The 22711-nt window shown below is 39.5% G+C and overlaps 2 protein-coding genes across 6 annotated transcripts in view; one reads left to right on the forward strand and one right to left on the reverse strand.

Moving 5' to 3' along the window:
• Positions 1 to 6712, reverse strand: part of ptpn20 (protein tyrosine phosphatase non-receptor type 20) — a 28008-nt gene extending 21296 nt beyond the window's left edge. Inside the window, exons 1-3 of the mRNA XM_042501644.1 lie at positions 6703 to 6712; positions 3587 to 3734; positions 3208 to 3371 (exon numbers count right to left, since the gene is read on the reverse strand). Coding sequence (XP_042357578.1) covers positions 3208 to 3371; positions 3587 to 3710 — 288 coding nt within the window. The 5' untranslated portion in view covers positions 3711 to 3734; positions 6703 to 6712. The remainder of the gene's footprint in view (positions 1 to 3207; positions 3372 to 3586; positions 3735 to 6702) is intronic.
• Positions 863 to 22674, forward strand: mapk8a (mitogen-activated protein kinase 8a). 5 transcript variants are annotated; one of them, XM_042501646.1, is made up of 13 exons: positions 10397 to 10591; positions 13072 to 13238; positions 13469 to 13598; positions 13770 to 13828; positions 13943 to 14081; positions 16264 to 16429; positions 17149 to 17220; positions 17614 to 17796; positions 17909 to 18033; positions 18164 to 18227; positions 19420 to 19497; positions 20438 to 20652; positions 20687 to 22674. In XM_042501646.1, exons 1-12 carry the CDS (start codon positions 10583 to 10585, stop codon positions 20611 to 20613), a joined length of 1368 nt encoding a protein of 455 aa, XP_042357580.1. In that variant the 5' UTR covers positions 10397 to 10582; the 3' UTR covers positions 20614 to 20652; positions 20687 to 22674. The 5 variants fall into 5 exon arrangements, with proteins under 5 accessions (XP_042357581.1, XP_042357580.1, XP_042357579.1 ...); XM_042501647.1 differs by lacking the exons at positions 10397 to 10591; positions 20687 to 22674 and adding an exon at positions 863 to 1114 and having other exon boundaries at positions 20438 to 20670; XM_042501645.1 differs by lacking the exons at positions 17149 to 17220; positions 20687 to 22674 and adding an exon at positions 16683 to 16754 and having other exon boundaries at positions 20438 to 20670.
• The last annotated feature ends 37 nt before the right edge of the window (positions 22675 to 22711 follow it).

A 22711-nucleotide genomic window follows, 5' to 3' on the forward strand; every position in this document is an offset into this window, starting at 1 on the left:
ATAATGATCAAATTCTGACAAAAAACTGTGTTAATAACAAGTCTTTTAACAAATTTTTGTCTCCGGTTTCCTTCAAAATAAACAAACAAATAACTAAGTATGATTTAAAGTAGCTCAATACGATATTCAGAGCCTTTTGATCAAGAGTCTGCACATTTTAAAGCCTTTTGTGGAAAAGGCTGACTGCTCCAAGGAAGTCTTCTGATGTACAGTTTTACAGCTGTCACTTGCTGTGCCCCTGGTGTTCCTACCACTATTTTGCCTGCTGATAAATTAAAAAAAAAAAAAAAAAAAACAAACAAAAAAAACAAAACAGTTTGAGGGACAAGAATTTTAGAAAATTATCAAAACTGAGCAAATTACACTGGTTTACTATGTGACAGTGATGCCATCTCATGGTTTTTTTATCCATTATTTTTAACTCTTGGTTATACAAAGATGCAACAGGCTTAATTATATTCAAAGGGGCCTGGCTCCACACTAATAAGAATATGTGAAAAAAAATCATTGCATGCATGTACGGTTATGCTGCTTTGACTGGTATGTAATGTCTAATTAGTTTGAGGCAGTTTAGATTGCTTTTTACTGTCTTTGACTTTTCTTTGCCCATACAATAATGTTGCTGAGCTTAAAATTAAAAGAAAACTTTGTCAACTTATTTGCAATTATAATATTTGCATTTTATTAGTAATGTCTGAATTTGTCTTTGTGCCTGATGCTGCTCAGTGGGGCACGGCAGAGGTGGCTCTGCACCTTCGCGCACACGCGCGTGCTCAACGCGCACTTCGGTTTAGCAGGTGGGGCCTGAAGGTCAGTGCTCCGGAAGTAGTTAATTTACGTTAAAGTAAGTGGGATGAAACGTGTAGACTTAGTAACTCCTTTCCGATTTAGCACTTTACCCCTTGAGCAGAAATTAGAAATAAAACGTTTGGGACGACATCGACCGGATAACTTAATCATAACTTAAAAAGGAAAAGATAAGACAAGATCATTTAACCAGGAGTGATTCAAAAGGAAACTTGGCTAACTACTAGCACAGAAAAAAAGCCCTATTCTGCTCTCCGTGTCTTCTGTTTGGAGGGGAAACCGCCTGGACAGCAGGTGCAATGAGTCGGTGAGTCTATTTATTGTTATTCGTTAGAAGTAAGTACTGACTGCTGGGTTGAGCATGACGACTGTCAGAGGGCGACTTAATGGACTTATTTCTATGTGGAGTTGATGATGTAGTTTCCATATTGTTTAAATTGTACTGGAGTTTGGGTAATGTTTCCTGAAGGAGCTGTTCAGCTTTCTGTGGTGCTTAAGTGGCTGTTTTGCTGTAGCAGGCTACACTGTGTGAGGCGGATTTGTATATTGACTGTCATATATTAGCTGTGCGCCGCTCATGGTGTGAGTTTTGCATTGTGTTTTATTGTCCTTAAGTCGGTGTTGTTTCCATCTTGAGTTTCTGATGTTTGGAAATCTTTAACACTAATGATGATATCTGTTTTTCAAGGCCAATACGATAGTACTTAATGAGACCAAGAACTGATATTTGGAACCCATATGCATTTACAATAGAAATTAAAATATTTCTGTAAAAATTTAGAATTTGCAATATAACAAAATCCAACACAAAAATTTGGTTGAATGCCTTTAGCAAATGTTTAATCAAAACTGGAACTTTTCACGTCATGCACAGAAGTTCCCTGCAAAAAAAAAGAAAAAAAAATGAAATTAAAGATGAATGAATAAAAATAGCTCTCTGAGGTTTTACAACGTAACAGTTCCTCTTATGCTGACACTTTATGTCCCTGATGTTGTTTGAGTTTGATATGCACACTTTTCAATTTACTAATTTCATCAACTTTTTTTAAAATTAAAAATAAATACAGATACAAATAAATAAATGCCAAATATCGCCCCTCATAATCAGCCAGGCCGATAATCTGTCGACTCCTATTTAGGCTGTCCTCAGGTGATGCTGTTTATATGGTAAGATACATTGTTAGATCTTAATTGTTTGTGTGATGTCAAATCACATTATTCAACTGGAATTTTGTCATCACAATGCTGTCATCCCCTCTCACTAGTGAGCAGTTTATTTGTTGTGCGAGTATGGTTCAGTGTAATTTACAGTGTGACATATTTTGATTATATCATCAAATTTCCTGTGTAAACACTGTGTTGCCCCACCAGAATTGCTCTCAACATGGAGATCACTTAGAACAGTGCTAACAACGGCAAGCTTGCTGACAGGACTAACAGTGTTAACCAGGAGGCAACTGGAGGCTATGAGGCTGTGTCTGTATCAGTAGTGACAGCCGTGTGACCTCAGTGTAGAGAGCTAGCCAGTTGGGTACACACACAGGAACTCACGTGCACTAACATGCATGCATGGCCGGACCATAAACTACAAAAATGAACAGAGAAGCTCAGATTACAACAGACACAGAGGTCATTCTCTAATGAAGATGCCTTTACTCCATTACATCTTTACATAGCAAACAGTTGTTTTCGTCTTCATTAATGCTCTGAATATCGTACGGAGCTCCTTTGATATGACAGTTATGCCGATTACTGTTTGAACAGGCAATGAATCGCCCATTAGTTAAGTCAAAAGCAACAATGGCTCTGATTTCTGTAGATCATTTCAAACTTGACAACATATTTCCTGTTTATTTGTTAATACAGTGGCTGGCAGCTAATAAACAGGAGCCAAAGCTGTTGCACAGAATGGCAATAAAATGGTCTAAAAAAGGCACATGTTGTTTTGTTTTATGCAAATAAGTGATAATGTCTGTCACTTTCAAACATAAATGCTTATCTATCTATGAGTTGCATAAATTGTTTTATAGAAGTAATTGTAATTGTGGATATGAAGCATTTACCAAGTCAGATTACTTATGCGCTAACTATGTGTTTATTCAGGAGTTACTTTAGAGTCTTTCCTAGCCAAAGTTAAATCAGGACTCTGAAATGCAAAATTCAAGTAGCAGTTCCTTTAGTCAGCCACTAGATGGCGTGCTTGCACCTCAGTCGTCCTTCAACTCCTGACATCCTGAAATATTACAGTCTAAGGAAAAGACACGTAGGGAAATAACAGCAGAGTTTAAAATACTGATTAATAAAGCCAACAGTATAAACAGATGCTGCTTTGTGGTTGGCCAGTCCACCGTGTACGTCCATGTTTGCTGTTAGGCCAGGTGTGAGGATGTATGCACTGACCCTCTCTATGGCAGGTTTGGTTGAGCTGGCACGGCCCTGCAGCATCTCTGGAGCAGTGAAGGTGGATACCTCATCTGATAGGCCACAATTCTTAAATGCTAAGGTACCAGTGGCTGACAGCAGCAAGGAGGTGGGGCTTATGATGTTACACATATTGTTGTGACCTGAAAAAAAAAGTAGGAAGTCCTTAATGTATTTGATGCTGCTGCTGCTGCTGCTGGTACAGTTCTATAGTAAAGATGGTGTAAAACAGAAATACTACAAGATATTCAAATGTTTATATTGCGTTTACATTGCAGTACCATAAGAGTATGGTTATAGGGTTAAGACATGATGGATGTGTGCCTGTAGTGAAAGGGGGTTATCTAAAATGCTTTACCTTCATAAGAGACATCTACTAAAGACTCTGCAGTGCTCAGCAGCAGGGACCAGACCTCCTCCTCCAGCAGAGGTCCCCCTCGTGCCTCCAGTACTTCAGCTAATGTAACAAATGTGCTGCTCATCCTGCACACATTCCAAGCACGCACCTTTAAAAAATACAAACAAACGGAAAGAAAACACGTACAAACCCAAAATATCACTTATTAGAGCTTTAGTTCATATTCTGAGGAAAGGTTTAATTTCCTTGATTTTGCTCTGTTTGCAAATCAAACACCTACATCTGAATGTCTTATGTCTTCCAGCACTCATGAAAACGTTTTCTCTGTATTATTAGGCCGATATTCTTTGTCAAGCTTGTTATTCTCTGCATTCTCCTCTCCTCACCCTCACTGCACATTCATCTCCACATCTCTGTGTGAGGGTATTACCGTGGATGTCAAAGCCTGTCAACTATTGTTTTGTCTTCAGAGACAGTTATATAAGAAAGATCGGAGGAAAAGACAGTTCTCTGAACTGGACTGCGATTAGATGATCTTACTCCATTAGTCTCAGTGTCTCTCTCACTGTCCCTCTGCCCCTCCCCATTTCCTAATAGGCTTTTTTCTAACCAGAGGGAGCTGTGATTCTGGCACCAAAGCAACTGTGTCATCATGATCCCATGTTAAGTTTGTTGTCACATAGTGTGCAGGTATTACTACAACTATATACAGCTGAGAGTGAGGAGGAGAAAATAACCTGAGCTGACAGATAGACAGGGAAAGCTGCAGAACATGCAAAAAAAAGCTTTCTCACTTTGAACATTATTCATGTCTTTATGTATGTATATATAAAGTGCAATTCATATTAATTTGACAATTTGATCTATTTAGTTATTTCTTATCTTTTCAGATAGACTTATTTGATGTATATTAAACCACTCTGGATGAGGTGGATACAATAAAACTGAACCAATCACACAATAAAAGATCAATGCATTCTATGAAAGCTCCTTATTTTTTAAAAGACTGCATGTCGCTGTAATTATCGGCACATCAAAGACCCAATTACACTTGATCTGACATGGCCAACACTTTGAAAGATTACAGTAAAACAACTAGCATACACATTTTCATTACTATGTGTCTCAAAGGGCAGAAATATCTGCAACAAACTGACTCCTAAAAGGTCTGAGAAACCTTTTACTGCACGCCCCAACCTTTTGACGGATAAAGTGTTGACATGAAAATGTACTGCAAGAAAAAAAATTTCCCTAAGTTTTCCTCATTTCTCGAACAAATTACAGAAAACAGAATCAGATAGTTCCTCATGCATGGTAAAGGCTGTGAAACCCAGCTGTCGTGTTTTTTATTCCACCAGATGTGGGTTTTTTTTGTTTTTTTTTAAAAATGTTTTAGAGCATTATACAATAGCCTACTCAAACACACACAACATGCCTTCACCAATACAAACCAACCCAATCACTTCAGGCACTTAAACTGAATCTATCCTGGACTTGTGACACCCAGACTGTCGACTGGATATGAGGAAAGTTCATTAAATGTTTGGCTGAAAACAAAAACACCAAAGCAACTGTGAGGTTATCATCTCCTAAAAATGTACCAGGCTATTTAAATCAGTGTATAAATCATTATATTGATAAAAATATACGATAACCCCTCTGTATCCCTCCAAGCCGGTTTGTGGTTATGATGAAGGGATCGAAGAAAAAAGTAGGAACCCTGCCAGGTGCACCCACCCATCCACTGTAGAGCAAAAACTCTTCCAGCTGTCCTCGCTTTAAGAGGTCTGTCTACAGGTGTAAAGCTACTGTTGTGACTGCTGCAGGGACAGAAACCTGGTCATTGGTTGCTATCGTAGTTATAATAACACCAATGCCATGTGTAGCTATATTTATGGGGTAAAAAACATAAGGGAGCTGTGCTGTGCATATAACAACATGGCTTTTACATAAACATTTGGCTGTGTTGATATCCTATGGAAAAAATATTGCCACAAATCATTGCAAAGTAGCAAAATCTAAAATTAAATGGGAAAAAATTTGCTCTAGCAAATAATTGGACTATCTATAACTCAAATTAAACTCTACATGTCATATACTCATATACGTTTATTTTTTTTAAATATATAATCAACCTAATTATTTGAATCATTGAAGTGATCTTATTATTATTTTCTTTGACTTTGCTGTTCTTTATTTGTCCAATTGTTTTTGTCTGTTTTCTTTTTATCCTTTTTGTGAGGTAAGATTTTCATGTTATCATATCTATGAGCATTATTTCCTTGCCCCCCCCCCCCAGAAAAAAATGGCTCCGTTGATTGGCTAGACAAAGTCTGACCTCTTTTGCCCCTTTTCACCATTAACATCAAACTTTTGCATCTTATCACAGCCCCTGCATACCTTGAATCACAACCTTTAAAACTTGATAATTACAATGAAATCCCAAAGAATAACTCTTATACAACTGCAGGATGTTTTGCCATCTAGAGTCAACTCTGTTTGTGTCTAATAATCTGATACCATGTCCGGTTTGCACACTTTTTTTCTCCTGGGTGTTAATTCATTTCCTATTCATTGCCTTTGGACTAAAATGCTGTCAACAACTATTATCCTGTTACATACAAAACGCCTCAGTGATCCACTAAGCAGACAACCACATGATATAGACACAGACAGAGGGGAAGCTGTACTGTATCCTTGGGAATTTGGGACAACATGCTTCTTCAGGATCTAGGTCTCTTACTGCCTTTTTTTCACTAAATTCCCGAATTTATGCATCATGACAAACAAAGAATGATTTGTGAAGATAATGTGTTTGCCTTGAGTCCAGTTTATGTAGCTATAGCATAAGCAGCCCCTACCAAACAACACATTTCACCAAGATGATTTTTGTCGTCACAGGCCTGAATATGAAGGCTATACTATGCATTACTCTTAAAGGTAAATCTCATTACAGTCCTGTGAATGTCTAGCAAGGGGTTAGAGCCCAAAGTGAGAGACTTTACATGTGAAATCTCAGAGGTAAACGTGAGGACACCCACCTCATTTCAGCAAACTGTCAAAAAGCAGCACTATAAGAAGGAAGATGAAGATGAAGGATGATAGCTCAACATTACCTGGTACCATATGTAACCTATGTCAGCGCTCTGATCCTTTGTATTATCTTCAGTGCTCCCACCGTCGATCCAAAATAATCCTTGTGATCATCGCATTGCTGTTTTGACGTCCTCTGTGTAAACGCTGCTCCGCTCCGGCAGGTAATTCATCAATGACATTAACTATACATGGTGCCCCATTCATTTGCTCGATCGCCACCAGCACCACGCTGAAGATCTGAAACTTTTTACTGTAATTGGGGCTATTCTTAGCTTCTCGCCTTTAAACACATAATTGGATTAGCCTCGCGGTTTGACAGCGACAGGTCAGAGCCACCAATAGCGGGTGGCGTGAGATCAGCTACACCGATTTAACTAATCCGTCTGACGCCCAAAGGTGCGGAGGATCCCCGGCGGTAGGTGCGCTACAGAGACGCCTGGGAAGGACGAACGACCTCGGCCACACGGGTGGATTGTAGCCTGCTGCTGTCGGGCTGCTCCTCCACGATGATCATCACACTGCGGGCTCTCTTCGAACAAGGGGTAAGAAAGCGTAGTAGGCTTGTGTTGCAGCGGGAGTCGGTGCTGGGACGTCTCTCCATGCCGCTTATCGCGCGCAGCTTGTCTCTGCAGGCCCCGGGGTATCTGCGCAGGGACGAGGATAAATAACAAGCATGCAGGGCTGTCAGGCGGGTGCAGGGGGAATTTAAACTACTCAGCGCTAAGTTAACGCAATTTTACCCTAATGTCCTTATTCAGTCACATGCCTTCGCAGAGCATGGCTCCGTGCATAATAACGCTGTTGTAGCGTATAGAAAGTGATGCACGAACTCTAGATGGTATCCTCACTGTTATATGCTATAGATTATTGCAGAGCATAGTCCACAAATGATCCCACATGGAGAGGAAATAAGATCCACGGGCTGACAGAAGATGCTAAATATTGCCCTGATGACACTGATCCTGCAAAATAAACCCTTTATTGATGTATATACGATCACTGCTGCATCACTGTTTACCCCGGAAACTGACAAAACTGTATATTCAGGTGGAATGTAACTAGGTGTATTTACTCAAGTACTGTACATAAATACGAATTTGAAGTACTAGTACTTGAGTATTTTCTTTTCATGCTACTGTATGCTTCTGCTCCACTACATTTCAGAGGGAAATATTGTACTTTTTACTATTTATCTAACAGTTTTAGTTACCCCACACATTCCGATTTTTACTTAAAAATCATACAGAGAGTTTATAACATATTATGTTTTGTTGTAAATAAAATTACCAAACAGTTTATACAAGTACAGCTAAAACGATTAATTGATTAATTAATCAGTCGATTCACAGAAAATTAATTGCCAACTATTTTGATAAACATTTAAGTCTTTTTGTAATAATTTTGAGTTTGGGTGTGTTTCCCCCCCTCCAATTTTTTAAAATGTTTTTTTTTTTCTTTTTTAAATAATTCTGAGTTTTGGGGTGTTTTTTTCTATTTTATTTTAATAATTTCAAGTTTTTGAGTGTTTTTTTCTCCCTCCCTTTTTGAAGAATATTGCGGTGTGTGTGTGTGTGTGTGTGTGTGTGTGTGTGTGTGTGTGTGTTTTTAATGTATTTTATTTATTTATTTTTTTTAAAGATTTTCATCATTGGATACTTTTACTTTTAATACTTAAAGTACATTTTCCTGATTATACTTACTTTTAAGTGCCATTTTAAAAGCCCGACTTTTCCTTGTAACAAAGCATTTTCACAGGGTGGTATTTTTACTTTTACTTAAGGATAAGTGCATAAATCTCTTTATTAAAATCACACTCAGTGCAGTTCCTTTTGACAATACTGTAAATACCACTCTTAAAACTGGTATTTTGTCTCCTTACCAAACATCACAGCTTTAATAAATCCCTTCAGCAAATATCAACTTAGATCTAGTTGTCTGCAAGTCTGCATACATATATAAAAAACCTGTCAATCATACTGTAATAATTGGGTTCCAACTCCAAGACTGTTTGCAAAATCTATAAAAGTATTAACAAACCAACCAACTAACTTGCCTAATTTAAATAGACCTGAAGAATAAAGCACAAAAGACTGAAGGAAAGATAGAACAGGAGGAAGAAAGAAAGAGCAAATTTGAAATATTTATCCATATGAATGCCAAATTGCTTGAGAAAAATGTGACTATTTTGCTTGAAGCTGTGTGTCACTTAATGACCTTTGTGTGGACTGGGCTGTCCTTTTCCTCTGTGGAGGGTTTTGCAGTGAGGTCAGTTTGTGGGACAAAATGGGCATCAGTTTTCAGTGCTTTTAGCTTTAGTTACAGAAAAAAATGTGAATGACGTTTTGACTTACAGTGATCCATAAACCATACAGCCTGGCACTGCCTGTCTGACATTTTCTCTATTGTCATCAGAATATAGACATTTCTGAAATATAAAGTAGGAAAATATGGAGCTTCATATTTAATTGGAAATAAATATTTTATATATATAAGGAAAGAGAGTATATATATATATATATATATATATATATATATATATATATATTATTGGAAATGCAAGTCCAACATCATTTGCTGTTGGACTAAAATATGACCACTTTCTTATTATCTATCATACAGCATAGGGTCTGTATAGGTGGATAGATAAATAGATGGATAGATAGGTGAATTGAAAGACAAACCAACATTAAATGTCTTAGTTTGAAGTCAGGCCACCTCATGCCTGTTGGTGTAGGCATGAACACCATTCCTCCACAAGATATTCCCTCATTGAGATTAAGATCTCTTTTTACCTGAGTGCAGCAGGTGGATAGAAAGCAAACATAGGCACATTATGAAATGATGGGCCCCTGAGCACAGACATGTAAGAGGCCCCAGCACTGCTCCTATATAGGACTTAAATCACATAGACAGACTTTGTGGTGTTTTTGCTTGTTTTTTTCTTTTTCTTTGAGGCAGTCTGTGTCTCTTCATAAATCGTGTCTTTTTTGTAGACATTTTGTATGTAGGAAATTTTGTTTATATGTGTGTGTGTGTAATTGTCTTTTTTGTCATTTTGTGTTTCTCTGCAGTCATTTTGTGTCTTTTTGAGGTAATTTTGTGTCTTTTGTCATTTTGCCTTGCTTTGTAGTCATTGTGCATCTTTATTTGGTTGTGTTGTCCCTTTTTGTATTTTTACTGTGTTTGTCCCAGGTTCTTGCAACTCTTTATTGTCTTTTTTGTGGCTCTTCCTGGTCAATACATGTTATTTTGTGAAACATTTTGCAGGTAAAAGCCCTGACACCTCTGGCCCCTGAGCCTGTGCCTCCTAGGCCTTTCAGTTATTGATTCATACACATTTATCACAAAAGGACATCAAAGACAATACAAGACTTAACTAAACAGATCTTAAGATGAACGTTTATATTACATCATTTGGTGTTATTATGGTGATGACGGTTGAGAGCATTGTCTTACATTTTTGTCCAAAATCTTAGCGGTTTAACTGTGTTGATGATTGTAGCATTTTATTCATGTCATTTTCATACAAACCATTCAGTGCTGCACGGAAGCATCTGCATTTGGTATCTTCCTCCCGTTCCTCCACTCTTGTTCTCAGTTTTTTCCTCTAATTTGTAGTCTGTAGATAGGCAGGCGGAAGAAAGGATGGATGGATGGAGGAGGAGTGGTGGGTGTGTCTCTGTGGATGAGTGACGTACTGCTGGGACGCATGCCCCGTGCGCACTGCGCGTCCTGGCCTGTCAGTAGTAGCCAGATGGAAACGTAGGCAAGTGAATTTGGTGAGGTCATGTATTTTTAAGCCGCACAACGGAATAAATCATCCACAATCGGCGGCATAAACGAATAGTCCGGAACATTTCGCCGCCGATCGGACCGCGGGGGGATCGATAGTTTGATTTGATGACAGAGGTAAGATGAGGATTCGCACCTCTGCTCCTCAGACGTGCTTATTGTTTGGCCGTGGGGGAGGGTCGTATGTCGCTATGAGCATGCTGCTTACCGACGTGGTTGTTGTTTAGGGTGTTAAATCATAGCTTCACTTCACCGAGAGCACTCTATTTTCGTGTCGTTACAATGCGATACGTCTATACACGGCGTAGAGCTCGTATATAGATTTAAGCAGCGGCTTGTTTCACCACCGACTGCGCACTGTTTCACAAACAGGCCCGGTCATATCACGATACGACTGTCATTATTACTTTAATAATGTCTGTTCGTGCACTGTCCGGCGTATAAATGCTACGTTTTTAGCAGGCGTGCATTCTTGCTTGCGTCTTTCCAGTCCGCCAGCTGCCTCCGTCAAGACAAGACGAGGGGTCGTATGGCCAAGGTTAACACGCTGACAACGAGTTAAAATAAATAACGGCTCGATAATGGTCCTCACTCAGTCTCTGCTGTTAATATGAGACTGAGAGATGAAGCAAGGTCTTCTGTTTCTCTGCGTCTTTCTGTGTGTGGACTGGTGTCAGCTTTGTTTTGAGCGTATATGATGATATGATGTTATAGAAGTCATCTTTTCCATATGGTATCATGTAATACATATGTGCAGGGGCGTAGGTTTTGTTTTAAACATGGGAGGGGGCACACAGGAAACATGAGGGGTGTCTGCCAAAAAATCATATACTTAAAATAAAATCATATACTTCATTTCTTGCATACCTGTAAATTTAATGCACAAAATTGTGCCTTTCCTGCATTCATTTACTTTGTAATCTTTTTTTTTTTTTGCCAGAATAAACGTCCTCTGATGCTTTCATGTTTTTTATGATATGCAAATATTATAAATATTGATGGGGGCGTGTCCTCTGTTTCCCCTCTGAAATGTGCACGTGTATTGCTGAGATTGTAGGAGAACATGAGATAATATACCATCAATGGAAAAAGTATAAACTTTTACCTATTAGATTTTATTAGTTGTGTGTTTTATGGTATGTGATGTATAGATAAGAAAGCTGCACCATAAAATTGTGAACTGTGTTAATGTGAAAGTGCAGTTCAAATATTTTTAATTGGAGTATAATATTTGTTAATTACCATGTCCAAGATGTGAATTGCCCTTTAAGTATGTGCTCCGGAAGCCATTCATTAAATCATTACGCTGAAGCAGCTTGTTTGAAGAAAACAGAGGTTAAGTCATTAGAGGGCAGTGCGCTCTAGGAATGACCCCCTGCTATATTTCTGCTTTTGCAGAATACAAAGGCCACCTGAGGTGTATTCCAGCTCCCTGCCTTCAAGTCCATCCACGAGGTCCAGACCTCTTAGGTGCTGCTGAGACTACTGATGTGGCTGCTGCTGCATTCCTTGTGAATACTGCGGCCGACATATAACTGCAATCTAATAGTGTGCCATTGATTTTAGAGGTATTTGTCGATGCAGCATGTCGTTGTAAGCGTCAATACTAGTTTATTTCACAGCAGGGGCAGTAATATTAACACTGTGTGTGTGACTAAATGAGAGTTCAGGGGATCAAATCAGACTGTGATTCTCCCTGCGACGACCTGACCCTAATTACCCTCATGGGTTGCCATTATTGCAATAATGACCTTACCACAGAGCGACAGATAACTGTACATACCACTGCTGTACACTAACTGCAATGTCATTCATAAATCAGACAAGCATAATTGTCTTCCTGTCTGAAATATAAAAAGAGGCGGCAAGTCTATTTCCATGTTGTGAGGGAGGTGAATGTTATGTACGTCTTTGTGACGTTGGAGGAACAGACGGAGAGCTGACTCATTTTATTCTGGCAATTATATCCCTCATATGGACTGTGTGTCGGCAGAGTGGAAGAGAGGGGAGGGTGATTGAGTTGCTTATGTAAGAAATGAAGGGAGGGAAAGGAAGTCGCCTTTTTTAGATTTGAGCTGGTTTTGTTTTAATGAACATGTTCGGGGACATCTTGCACACAAACTGGTGTCTCGGTGTTGAGTCTTATCTGGGCTCATAGCCGCATGGTGCAACTTGACCCAGTTAACATGTGCTCGTGGAAGACCGGCTTGTAGAACTGGGCTGGAGTCCTGGGCTGGGCTCCAAACTCGCAGGAATTATCACTGGGCTTGGTTTTCCAGTGTGACAGAGTCACTCCGAGAGTCATGTTTCATATGATGGAGTAGACCTCGCTGTGGCCTGCTGTTCTGCCACCACTGCTGATGATATCAAATCTTCCACATCCTGGTGTGTTTGCTGAGTTGCTGAGATAAGGAACCGCAGTGCTTGCCTCAAGTGTGAAATTCAGCAGTGTCTTTTCTCCTCCACTCCTAATCTGCTTCTTCGGGAGCTTGGATTTTGATTTGAATTTCCAATTTTTGGCCGGGGTGCTGGAATCTGTGGTGTATTGTCCTGGCAATACAAAATATTTAAACGTGTGCCCGTCTTTATTTACACAGAGGACATTTTTGGATGCACAGAAGGCACTAATTGAAGATTTCGCCATGAACAAAAACAAGAGAGAAAGAGAGTTCTACAGCCTAGATGTTGGGGATTCGACGTTCACAGTACTGAAGCGATACCAGAATCTAAGACCCATCGGCTCAGGAGCACAGGGAATTGTCTGGTGAGTGTTCAAACAGCTTTCTGATGAAATGTGGGTCACTGTTTCCAAAATGTCCCCAGAACATTCATTAGAGGAAAGAATAATTTACTGTCACCTCAAGAAATTATATGATTTTTTTTCTTTTATGACAAAAGCTGAGGTTTTTAAACTGTTGAAGTAAGACCCATGACCTGTAACGCTAATCCCTTTTAGGCTACGTTTTGAAATGATTCCCTGACTTTGTTCCTCAGCTCTGCTTACGACCAAATCCTTGAACGAAATGTCGCCATCAAGAAGCTGAGTCGGCCGTTTCAAAATCAAACCCATGCCAAGAGGGCGTTCAGAGAGCTAGTCCTAATGAAATGTGTCAATCACAAAAATGTAAGTATGCAAATATATTCATCCACATGACCCGTGGGTGACGGGGCATTTTAAAATGGCAGAAATTAATAGCGTTTGCATGCTTAAATATGTGTGTAAATCATATTGTGCTTCAATGTGACATGTACACACAAAAACATCATTCTGACTTATGTCATTTTGTACCCACAGATCATCGGCCTTTTAAATGTATTTACGCCGCAAAAATCATTAGAAGAATTCCAAGATGTGTAAGTAACTACATGTGAAGTGTGGATGTACTAAAATCCAACTATGTCCTCTTGCGTGTGTGTGTGTGTTTGCTAAGATGCCTCCCAACCACAAAATTGTTTGTGCTCCGTCAGATACTTGGTAATGGAGCTGATGGATGCCAACCTGTGCCAGGTCATTCAGATGGAGCTGGACCACGAGAGGCTGTCGTATCTGCTCTATCAGATGTTGTGTGGTATCAAACACCTCCACGCTGCCGGCATCATTCACAGGGTAAGCAGCTGGCTGCGACTGCACAGATGAATGCCAGGGCAGTGTACCGAAGGAGAACAGTTTAAACCTTAAGTGACACTTGACACTAAAGCGTAAGGGCAAATGGTCAACTGGCACACTATAGGATGACGAATATAGTCTTTTAATTACCAAAAAAACCCTATTGAAAATATATTTGAGAAAAACATAAACTTTGTAATATTTGTGTCATTTCTTTAATTGTAAAGTCTAAGTCAAAGCAAGCGTTCTTAATGAGATGTCCTTGAACAAAATGAACTGGCTTTTTAGCAGCTTTTCTGAAGCTGATGTGAGGTGATACAGACTTCTGACCTCAGTTTTGAATGAGCCAGATAAATGTTTTATTTTCCCATAAGGATCAGTAACAAGCAGGTGTGAAGTGTGTGCATAGATGGGATGGGGGGCGAACCTAACAGCATAGTGTGTCAGTACTTTGTGTGGCAATATTGTATGGATACATGGACACAAAGTATAAATTTTTTATAAAATTAATTAATAATTAATATGGGTAACTTACTGCAATACTAATCTATTGATTTCTCAATTAACTAGATACTTTTGGCTGCAATAAAATGACTGAAGTGAAAAACTTTATCTGTAAAACTTTGGAGACATATTTTACAGTATAAAAAGGTCATAAATCACCATGTTTTAGAATTCATGTTATTACAATACTCAGCATATCACAAAATGTTTAAAATTATAATAATATTGTATCACGACTAAAGCACTGTGATAATATTGTATTGTGGAGCCTCTGGTGATCCCACCTCCAGCATGGACTGTGTTTACAATTACAGAACGACTGAACAAGTGAAAATGGCCTTAGCAGTAGAAATATGCAGACAGTTGTCACATCAAATTATAATAGGGCACTAATGTATTTGCTCGCTGACTGTAGTTTGATAACGGCTAGTATGTTGAATGAACTGTATGAGACTTGCAGAACAACAATGATATAGCAGCAAATCACTTTTTACAATGTAAAGATATAGTAAAGGCATCCTGAGCAGAAAATGAAGTCAGTCTACCTCTCTGCGTGTTTTGAGCCATGCTTTTTTGTTTTTAGTGGTAGATTGTATAGTAACACATGAATTGTTAGAGCATGTGAGTACCAGTGAGTGTGTCCCACTGACTAGCTAATCACAGCTGCTCTTCATCATGCCCCACTGATATCAAGACTCACATATCATCATGAAAATATAGCGCCCATCCTCGGGCCCCCCCCCCCTTGCCTCGCTGCTTATGGAATTAGCATCTTAAAAAAATATATTCAGCAAAGGTCCTCTAAGGGAATGTTACATCTTCAGCAATCCATTATTCCTAGCTAGAATGAAAAAGCAGCACCCCCCAAAAATCAATATTGTAAAATGCCACCACCTGATTCATCTGGAATCCGTAAATGCTTTGCTACTAGCAAACAAATCACCTCAGAAAGCAATTTGCACTGCAGAGACAAACATGACATAGACAAAAAGTCATCTTTAGGAAATAGCTTCTCCAGGCTATCAGTTGGATTTTTGTCATGATGGATAGTTTAGCACACTATTATCTTGTGACATGTTGAGACGATACTTCACAAAAACACACAATGCTGCTGGCCTAGATGTGGTAATGTGGGGTTTGGACTCATACAGAAGTCATCCCTCTCAATCATCACTTATGAGCCACTGGAAGTGTGTTGCTGTGTATTTCTCTTCAGAGACTTCACCCTCTGCCTGTATTTTCTTATGTTGTTTCTTATTTTGCGGTGTTTGAGCATTCCCTGGCACTGGGGCAGTTGAGGGCAGGACTTCATAAAAAGGTATCGACCCGGTGCCAGACTGTGAGCAGCACACATCCAAAAGGAAGCTATGAAAATTGTGTACACGCCGTTGAAAAAAACGCGAATATAGTGAGGCGAAACGCCAAGCGTGCACAGCTCAGTCCAAAACGAATGAATCTGGGATCTGGCTCTGGCTCTCATTTTAGTTGCAACACTGTTTACATACTGCAACCGTCAATCCCTACATAGTATGCTTTTCAAGAAAAATACACTAAGTTGTCACTGAGTTGTCACTACGTTTCTAGCTGTTAATTGGCTTTATTTCAAACAATGTCATTGCTGTTTATTGACAAAATTAACATTTACAAAATTGACATTTTGGTATGTGCTCCTCTTTAGGACCTCAAGCCCAGTAACATAGTTGTCAAGTCAGATTGCACACTGAAGATTTTAGACTTCGGCTTGGCTCGGACAGCTGCCACGGGCCTCCTGATGACGCCGTACGTGGTTACACGCTACTACAGAGCACCAGAGGTTATCCTGGGAATGGGCTACCAAGCCAATGGTTAGTAGTCAATGTACTGTTTCTGCCAACCCTTTTGTAGTTTTCGTTAGAAAGATTTGTGTTAGACCTGTTCAAACCCCATGTACTGGGACCTGAAGATAAATCTGCTTTAACACAGTGTGAGCTGCATGGTGCTTGTGCACATGATGGGACTTTGTTGTGAGAAACTGCTCACTAACTGGCCTCCTACGTCTAACTAACCTGTTGTTGTGCACTCCTCTCACCTCTTATTGGCTTTGTTCCACTTCACTAGTGGACATATGGTCTGTGGGCTGCATACTGGCGGAAATGGTTCGCCATAAAATCCTCTTCCCAGGAAGGGACTGTATCCTTGGGACTTTTTAAATTCTTCTTCATGCTGTTAATCTTAACAATCTTTGTAAAGTGTTTGTGCTTCGTGCTGTGCAGACTGTCAGAATACAGTATTTTGTCTCAGGCTAAGGGGGATTGTTAATATGACACGGTGTAACATGCCTAATTTGAAGCTTTCTGGCTGTCATTGGCAGTAAACGTGTCAGCTTTCATTTTTATAAGCTCACTGCATCGCTTTCTCTCATATATCAGGCTGCTGCATGTTCTCCGTTTTCATTTCCACACGCCATCACACCACTGCCATTCTGCTTGCATCTTTCTCACTTTGTTTGTGCTTTTTTTTTTCTTTAAATCTCACCATTGCGTTTGCATGTCCACCTCCCTGTCATCTAAACGTCCACCTCCAGTGGATGTATGGTCAGTGGGCTGCATAGTGGCCGAGATGATCAGGGGAAGCGTGTTGTTCCCCGGCACTGATCGTATCCTTCCCCATCATTGATTGATCACTGTGTCATCACTTCATTCTGTGTGAAGAGATCCAACACTGTCCTGAGAGTGTCCCTCTCTCACATTGCTGTTCATTTTCAATTTTTTCCACCCGACAAACACGACCATCATCGCTCTGCTGCACACATCTATTGTGATTACGTCAAGCCAAACGAGATGATTAAAGGCGGTAGTTAGTGATGTATTAGCTGCTCAGGAAAGGAGTGAGAGGCTGCATCACTGTAGATGCTGTGATCTGTGTGTGTGGACTACATAAGCAGAGCTGTTGCGACTCCAAAGAAAGTTAAATGTCAAAGTGCCCTGATGGTGTGTTACTGTATATGTGTGGGAGTGAATTGTATGTTTCCTTAACATTCACACTTCAGACATTGACCAGTGGAACAAGGTAATCGAGCAGCTAGGCACTCCATCTCAGGATTTTCTAATGAAGCTGAACCAGTCAGTTAGAACGTATGTAGAAAACAGACCACGCTACGCTGGCTACAGCTTCGAAAAACTCTTCCCAGATGTGCTCTTCCCTGCTGACTCAGACCACAACAAACTGAAAGGTAGTGTTTTTGTGTTATCATGACTGAAAATCATACATAAGTCTTTGTCAAATCACGTTTGTAGACTTGTGATTACCAGCATCTTATCTATCTTGGTTTTTTCTCCCCTCAGCGAGCCAAGCCAGAGATCTCCTATCTAAGATGTTAGTGATTGATGCCTCTAAGCGCATCTCTGTAGACGAGGCCCTGCAGCACCCCTACATTAACGTTTGGTACGACCCAGCTGAAGTGGAAGCGGTAAGTGGTTCGCTGATCGGAGCGTATGAGTCTTAAATGGGTCACATGAGATTTTAATTATATCACTCAAAGCGGAAAGTTGGCATTGCTCTTGTATGATGTGCCATTCAAGCTATTTTTTCTTTCTCAGCCCCCTCCAAAGATCCTGGACAAACAGCTGGATGAGAGGGAGCATACCGTGGAAGAGTGGAAAGGTTAGACAGCATACTAAGATTCTCACCAGTACACGCAACACTTCTCTTTTCACTGTCGGTGTATTATTTACCCTCTGGCTCTTGAGGGAGGGGAAATAATCATCATGAGAGTAAAAGTGATGTTTCCTCAGCGAGAGGTTCACTCTAATGAGAAAAATGGCCGCAAGTTCCCAGGGCATGTGGGAGGAGACAGACTCTTTTGGACATGTAGAGCACAGAACAGATACTTTTACATCTCAAATTAATCTATGAAGAATGAAGTAAATGAGATAATGTAACCAACTTTTTAGAATTTAAACCATGTGACTTATTTATCTATTTAAACCCATTTTTGTGTTTTTAGTCAGTCCTTATAAAATGGTTCTCACAGATGTATGTTTTTAACCTTAGATTTAAACATCACAAATCGTGGACTTCCTAGGCTTTTTTATAAACGGAAAAATGTGTATAATTTTTGTCACACAGCGTTCTCGTAAGAGATCAGTATTTGCTTCAAAATACTTAAAGTTAACTACCAGACTAATTAAGCATCGAATATGTTATTGTACAACTGCTAGTAACTATGAAATGTATCCGCTGTAGTTGGATACATTTAATAATTGGATAGTTTGTAGTTGCATTAAATTTCTGCAAATTAGATTTGTCTATGAAATAGAAATAATCAGCTGGCCAGAGTCTATGATTAGCAATTTGTTGGTGGTGACATGATTGTTTTCTATTCAAGGAAAGAACAAAAATAAACCATGTCCAAAGAAATCCAGCAGGACAGCCAGCGAATGTGTAAATATGCAGTCCGTTGGTTACAGACATTGTTGCCTGAAGGGCTCTGAGTCTCCACTGTAGTTGCCAGAGGGTGCGTTGTGGTGACTCGAAATCCCTCTCTGAAGCCTGTCAGTGTTTTCCACTGTGGGGGAACCTGATTCTGTGAAGCAAGGGAGGACTTCAGATTGTGTGTAAATATCACTTATCAGTTGTGCAGCAGGATGAGCTCATCCTAACCCCTGCCAGGTGATAATGACCCCTCACTCATTTTTAGAAGGGTCACACCAGCACACCCTGTCCAAGTTAGAAACACGATGCGGCTTGGAGTGTACAGTATGCAACACACACTGTACAGAAAAAGTATATACACACGTCAATGATTTCTCTCTGTATCTCCCTACTTAACCCTCTCCTGCTCTCTCATCTGTAGGGCTTATTTATAAGGAAGTGAGTGAATGGGAGGAGTGGACAAGAAATGGAGTGATAAGAGGCCAGCCGCCTCCTTTAGGTGAGTAATCATGATAACTCTGGGAGATAAGAAGAGGTGGGAAGGATGGATTATAGTGAGTCAATAGAGGCACATGATGGTATAAATGGTCATTTATCAGAGGATTGATGTAAGAAAAATGTCCACAAGGTTTTGTATCACAAGATTATGATGCTCAGTCATATGATTAAATAATGCAAGATTGATAATACTTTTTCAAAAAAATTACTTTATTTAGCAATTAGTGAAAACACATGTAGATGATATACACACATACTAACATATGCAAAAATGCAAAAACAGATGTACAGATTCTATTAAATCACAAAACATAAAAGAACACAGAAGTAACAGGCAACAGTGGAAATAAAATAATTTAAAATAAAAATGAGAGACAATGAGAATGCATAAAGAAAAGTTAAAACTTTGAATACTTTATATTACTTTATATGACGATCACTGAATACTGATTATATGCATACATGATTTAAGGCTACACAATCTAGCTGTTTTTCTTAACATCAACGTCAACTTGCACAATAAAAATATTTTGAAAGGCTCTGGATGTAATAACAGTTTATTATTACTTTGTTTAAAAAGTAGCATATATGATGAAATAAACAGTATTTCAATTTTAAGTGTGAACTGTATATTAGGGCCATACTCACTTTGGGAATTAGGAGAAAATGTTAATGAATAAGGCTGACATATTTTGAGAATGGATTTGTAGTATTTTGTGATCAAATCATAATATTTCAAGAATAAACTTGTAACGTTTCCAGAATAACGTTTAAACTGGATGTCTTTTCACATGCAAATGGCCATATCAGTACTCAGGGAGAATTTAAAGCTAGATGCACTGTTTGCATCTTTTTATGTATTTTATGACTCCGTAGACAACAGTAATATCCTGTGTATTTCAATGAAACCTATGCGTTGACGTGTGTTTTTCGCAGCACAGGTGCAGCAGTGATTGACAGCCCCCCTCAGCCCACGTCCTCCTCCTCTTCGGCCAACGATGTCTCGTCCATGTCCACAGAGCCCACTGACCCGAGCAGTGACCCCACCATGACCTCTGAAACAGATAGCAGCTTGGACAGCCACGCTTCTCTGGGTGCGCTGGCCTGCTGCAGATAACGCACACATACAACACACACACACACACACACACACACACACACACACTGGCACACACACACACACACACTGGCACACACTGGCACACAAAAAACAAACCTTCCCTCATCAGTGTGTGTGATGGGAAAGGCCAACGGAACTTCTCATGTTAGTTTGTAGAGCCGCGCTTTTAATGTACAGTTTGTTTTTATTCCCCCTCCCCCTCTTTTGCTGTAAATGATTGTGGTTTGAAAGTGTATCATTATTACTGTATTTTTGCTGGAAAGAATCAGAGTATGTTTTGATGTGAATCTGTGATGTATGTTATGAAAGAGAGGGATCTGAGTGTACTTTACACATTGCTGTTTTTTTAGCTACTGCTACACAGTCGACTACCACACTGTTAGCACTGCAAAATTATGTTGAGTATATTTTTGAATTGTTTATTTGGCATTTTTTGTATTGTTTTTGGGACATTTGAATGAATCACCAACTATCTTTTTAATAGTAGACTATAGCGCACTTCATCTTGGATCCGGTTACAGATGATTTTATTTTGATATCCTCATCTTTCTTGTAGAAAGCGTCCCTTGGTGTATCCAATTTTTTAAATATATTTCACCTCTGATAGTGTGCATCTTGACAAGCAGTCAGATTGCCCTGACACTGAATTTCTTTATAGCATACTGTAAACTGACTGTATTTTAACTTTGGTTACTTAGATGTAATTTCTAGGCAATGGTCTGTTGGATGAGGAAGAACAGGGTGAATGTAAGAGAATCGAGATGTGAGGAGCTAGTGATTCCTGTTAGCGCTGTAACAATTTAATATAGGCCACTCCACTGGCTAGAATGAGTTCTGTATGTGGGGACTGTCACCAGAGACTAACTCAAAATTAGTCACCTTACCCTTTTGGCAGGTTCTCTCAGACGTTATTCACAGCTGTCTGATATTTAACATATTTAATTTAAGTGCCCTTACTCAGTTCAGTGATTTTCTCCGTTGCAGATGCTCCTGTCTCCTGTGGTGCGTCTTTCTGAGTTCTACCTCACACATGCACATACACACAAACACACGTTTTTTGAAGTTATCATGGCACACGTTATTCGAAAGAAATGAGAAAAGAAGATCCTTTTTTTGTCTGTATTTGCGTTATTTATTTATTTATTTATTTCAAGCTAGGAGGCGTCTATTGTATGTAATGTACATTTCATTCAGAAGTACTATTTATATGCATTTTGTTTCATTTTTTTTTTGTTTTCTGTGCAATATAATTCATAGATTAGTATAGTCAGTGATTGATCTGTACATTTTACTGTAGATGTTTGTATGTTTTCTGAGAGTCAGGAAACAGGCATTTGCAGCCTGCCATGGTAACCTTTGGATGTATTTGATGGCTCCAATTCCCAACCTGTCTTTTTGCCCTTTTCATGGTTGGGCACTCCAGGCAGTAACCCCCCCTAGCATCAGCTCCCAGAATGCACTTTGGGGATTGTGACGCATGTCTTGACCCTATCTGGGCCACACCTCGATTGACTGTTGTGGCTTCCTCTTTTAGTCATTTTCCTCTCCTCCCATCTCCTCAGAAATAGAAACGATAGAATAGATGACGCATGAGTTTTCTCTGAGCACATCTGGTTTTAGTGCAGGTACATTTAGAGGAAAGACAGGACAGCCATTCAGCACTTCTGGGACAATGCTGCAGTCTTCTGGATGGTTTGACCGCAAACACTGACAGCAAAGAGTTAACCCGTTGAGGTGGGATTTCATCAGGCCAGTTGTGTGAAGTTTATCGTTTGAATCTGAAATTGCCTCACTAACAGACCAATTATATACATCAGAAATGGAAACTGTCTACCTTCAACTCTAGTAAATAAATGAGTTGAATTTTAATGTTGCACATTGTTTTCTTTTCTTCTGTTAAGTCAATATTTTCTTTCATGACTATGACTTCTATAGAGAACCCCAGGGATGACATTTTTCTGTAGGCCGATGTTGAGGTAAGCATTACCCTGGTTCCCTCATCAAAAAGCTGAGGGGATTTTCCCATTGGATTTTGGCTCATTGCAGAAAATAAGCTTTGTGGCAAACAAACGTTTATAATACTTACATGTTTTGT

Source organism: Plectropomus leopardus, chromosome 15 (assembly GCF_008729295.1).
Source record: "Plectropomus leopardus isolate mb chromosome 15, YSFRI_Pleo_2.0, whole genome shotgun sequence".
NCBI classification, from domain to species: domain Eukaryota; kingdom Metazoa; phylum Chordata; class Actinopteri; order Perciformes; family Serranidae; genus Plectropomus; species Plectropomus leopardus.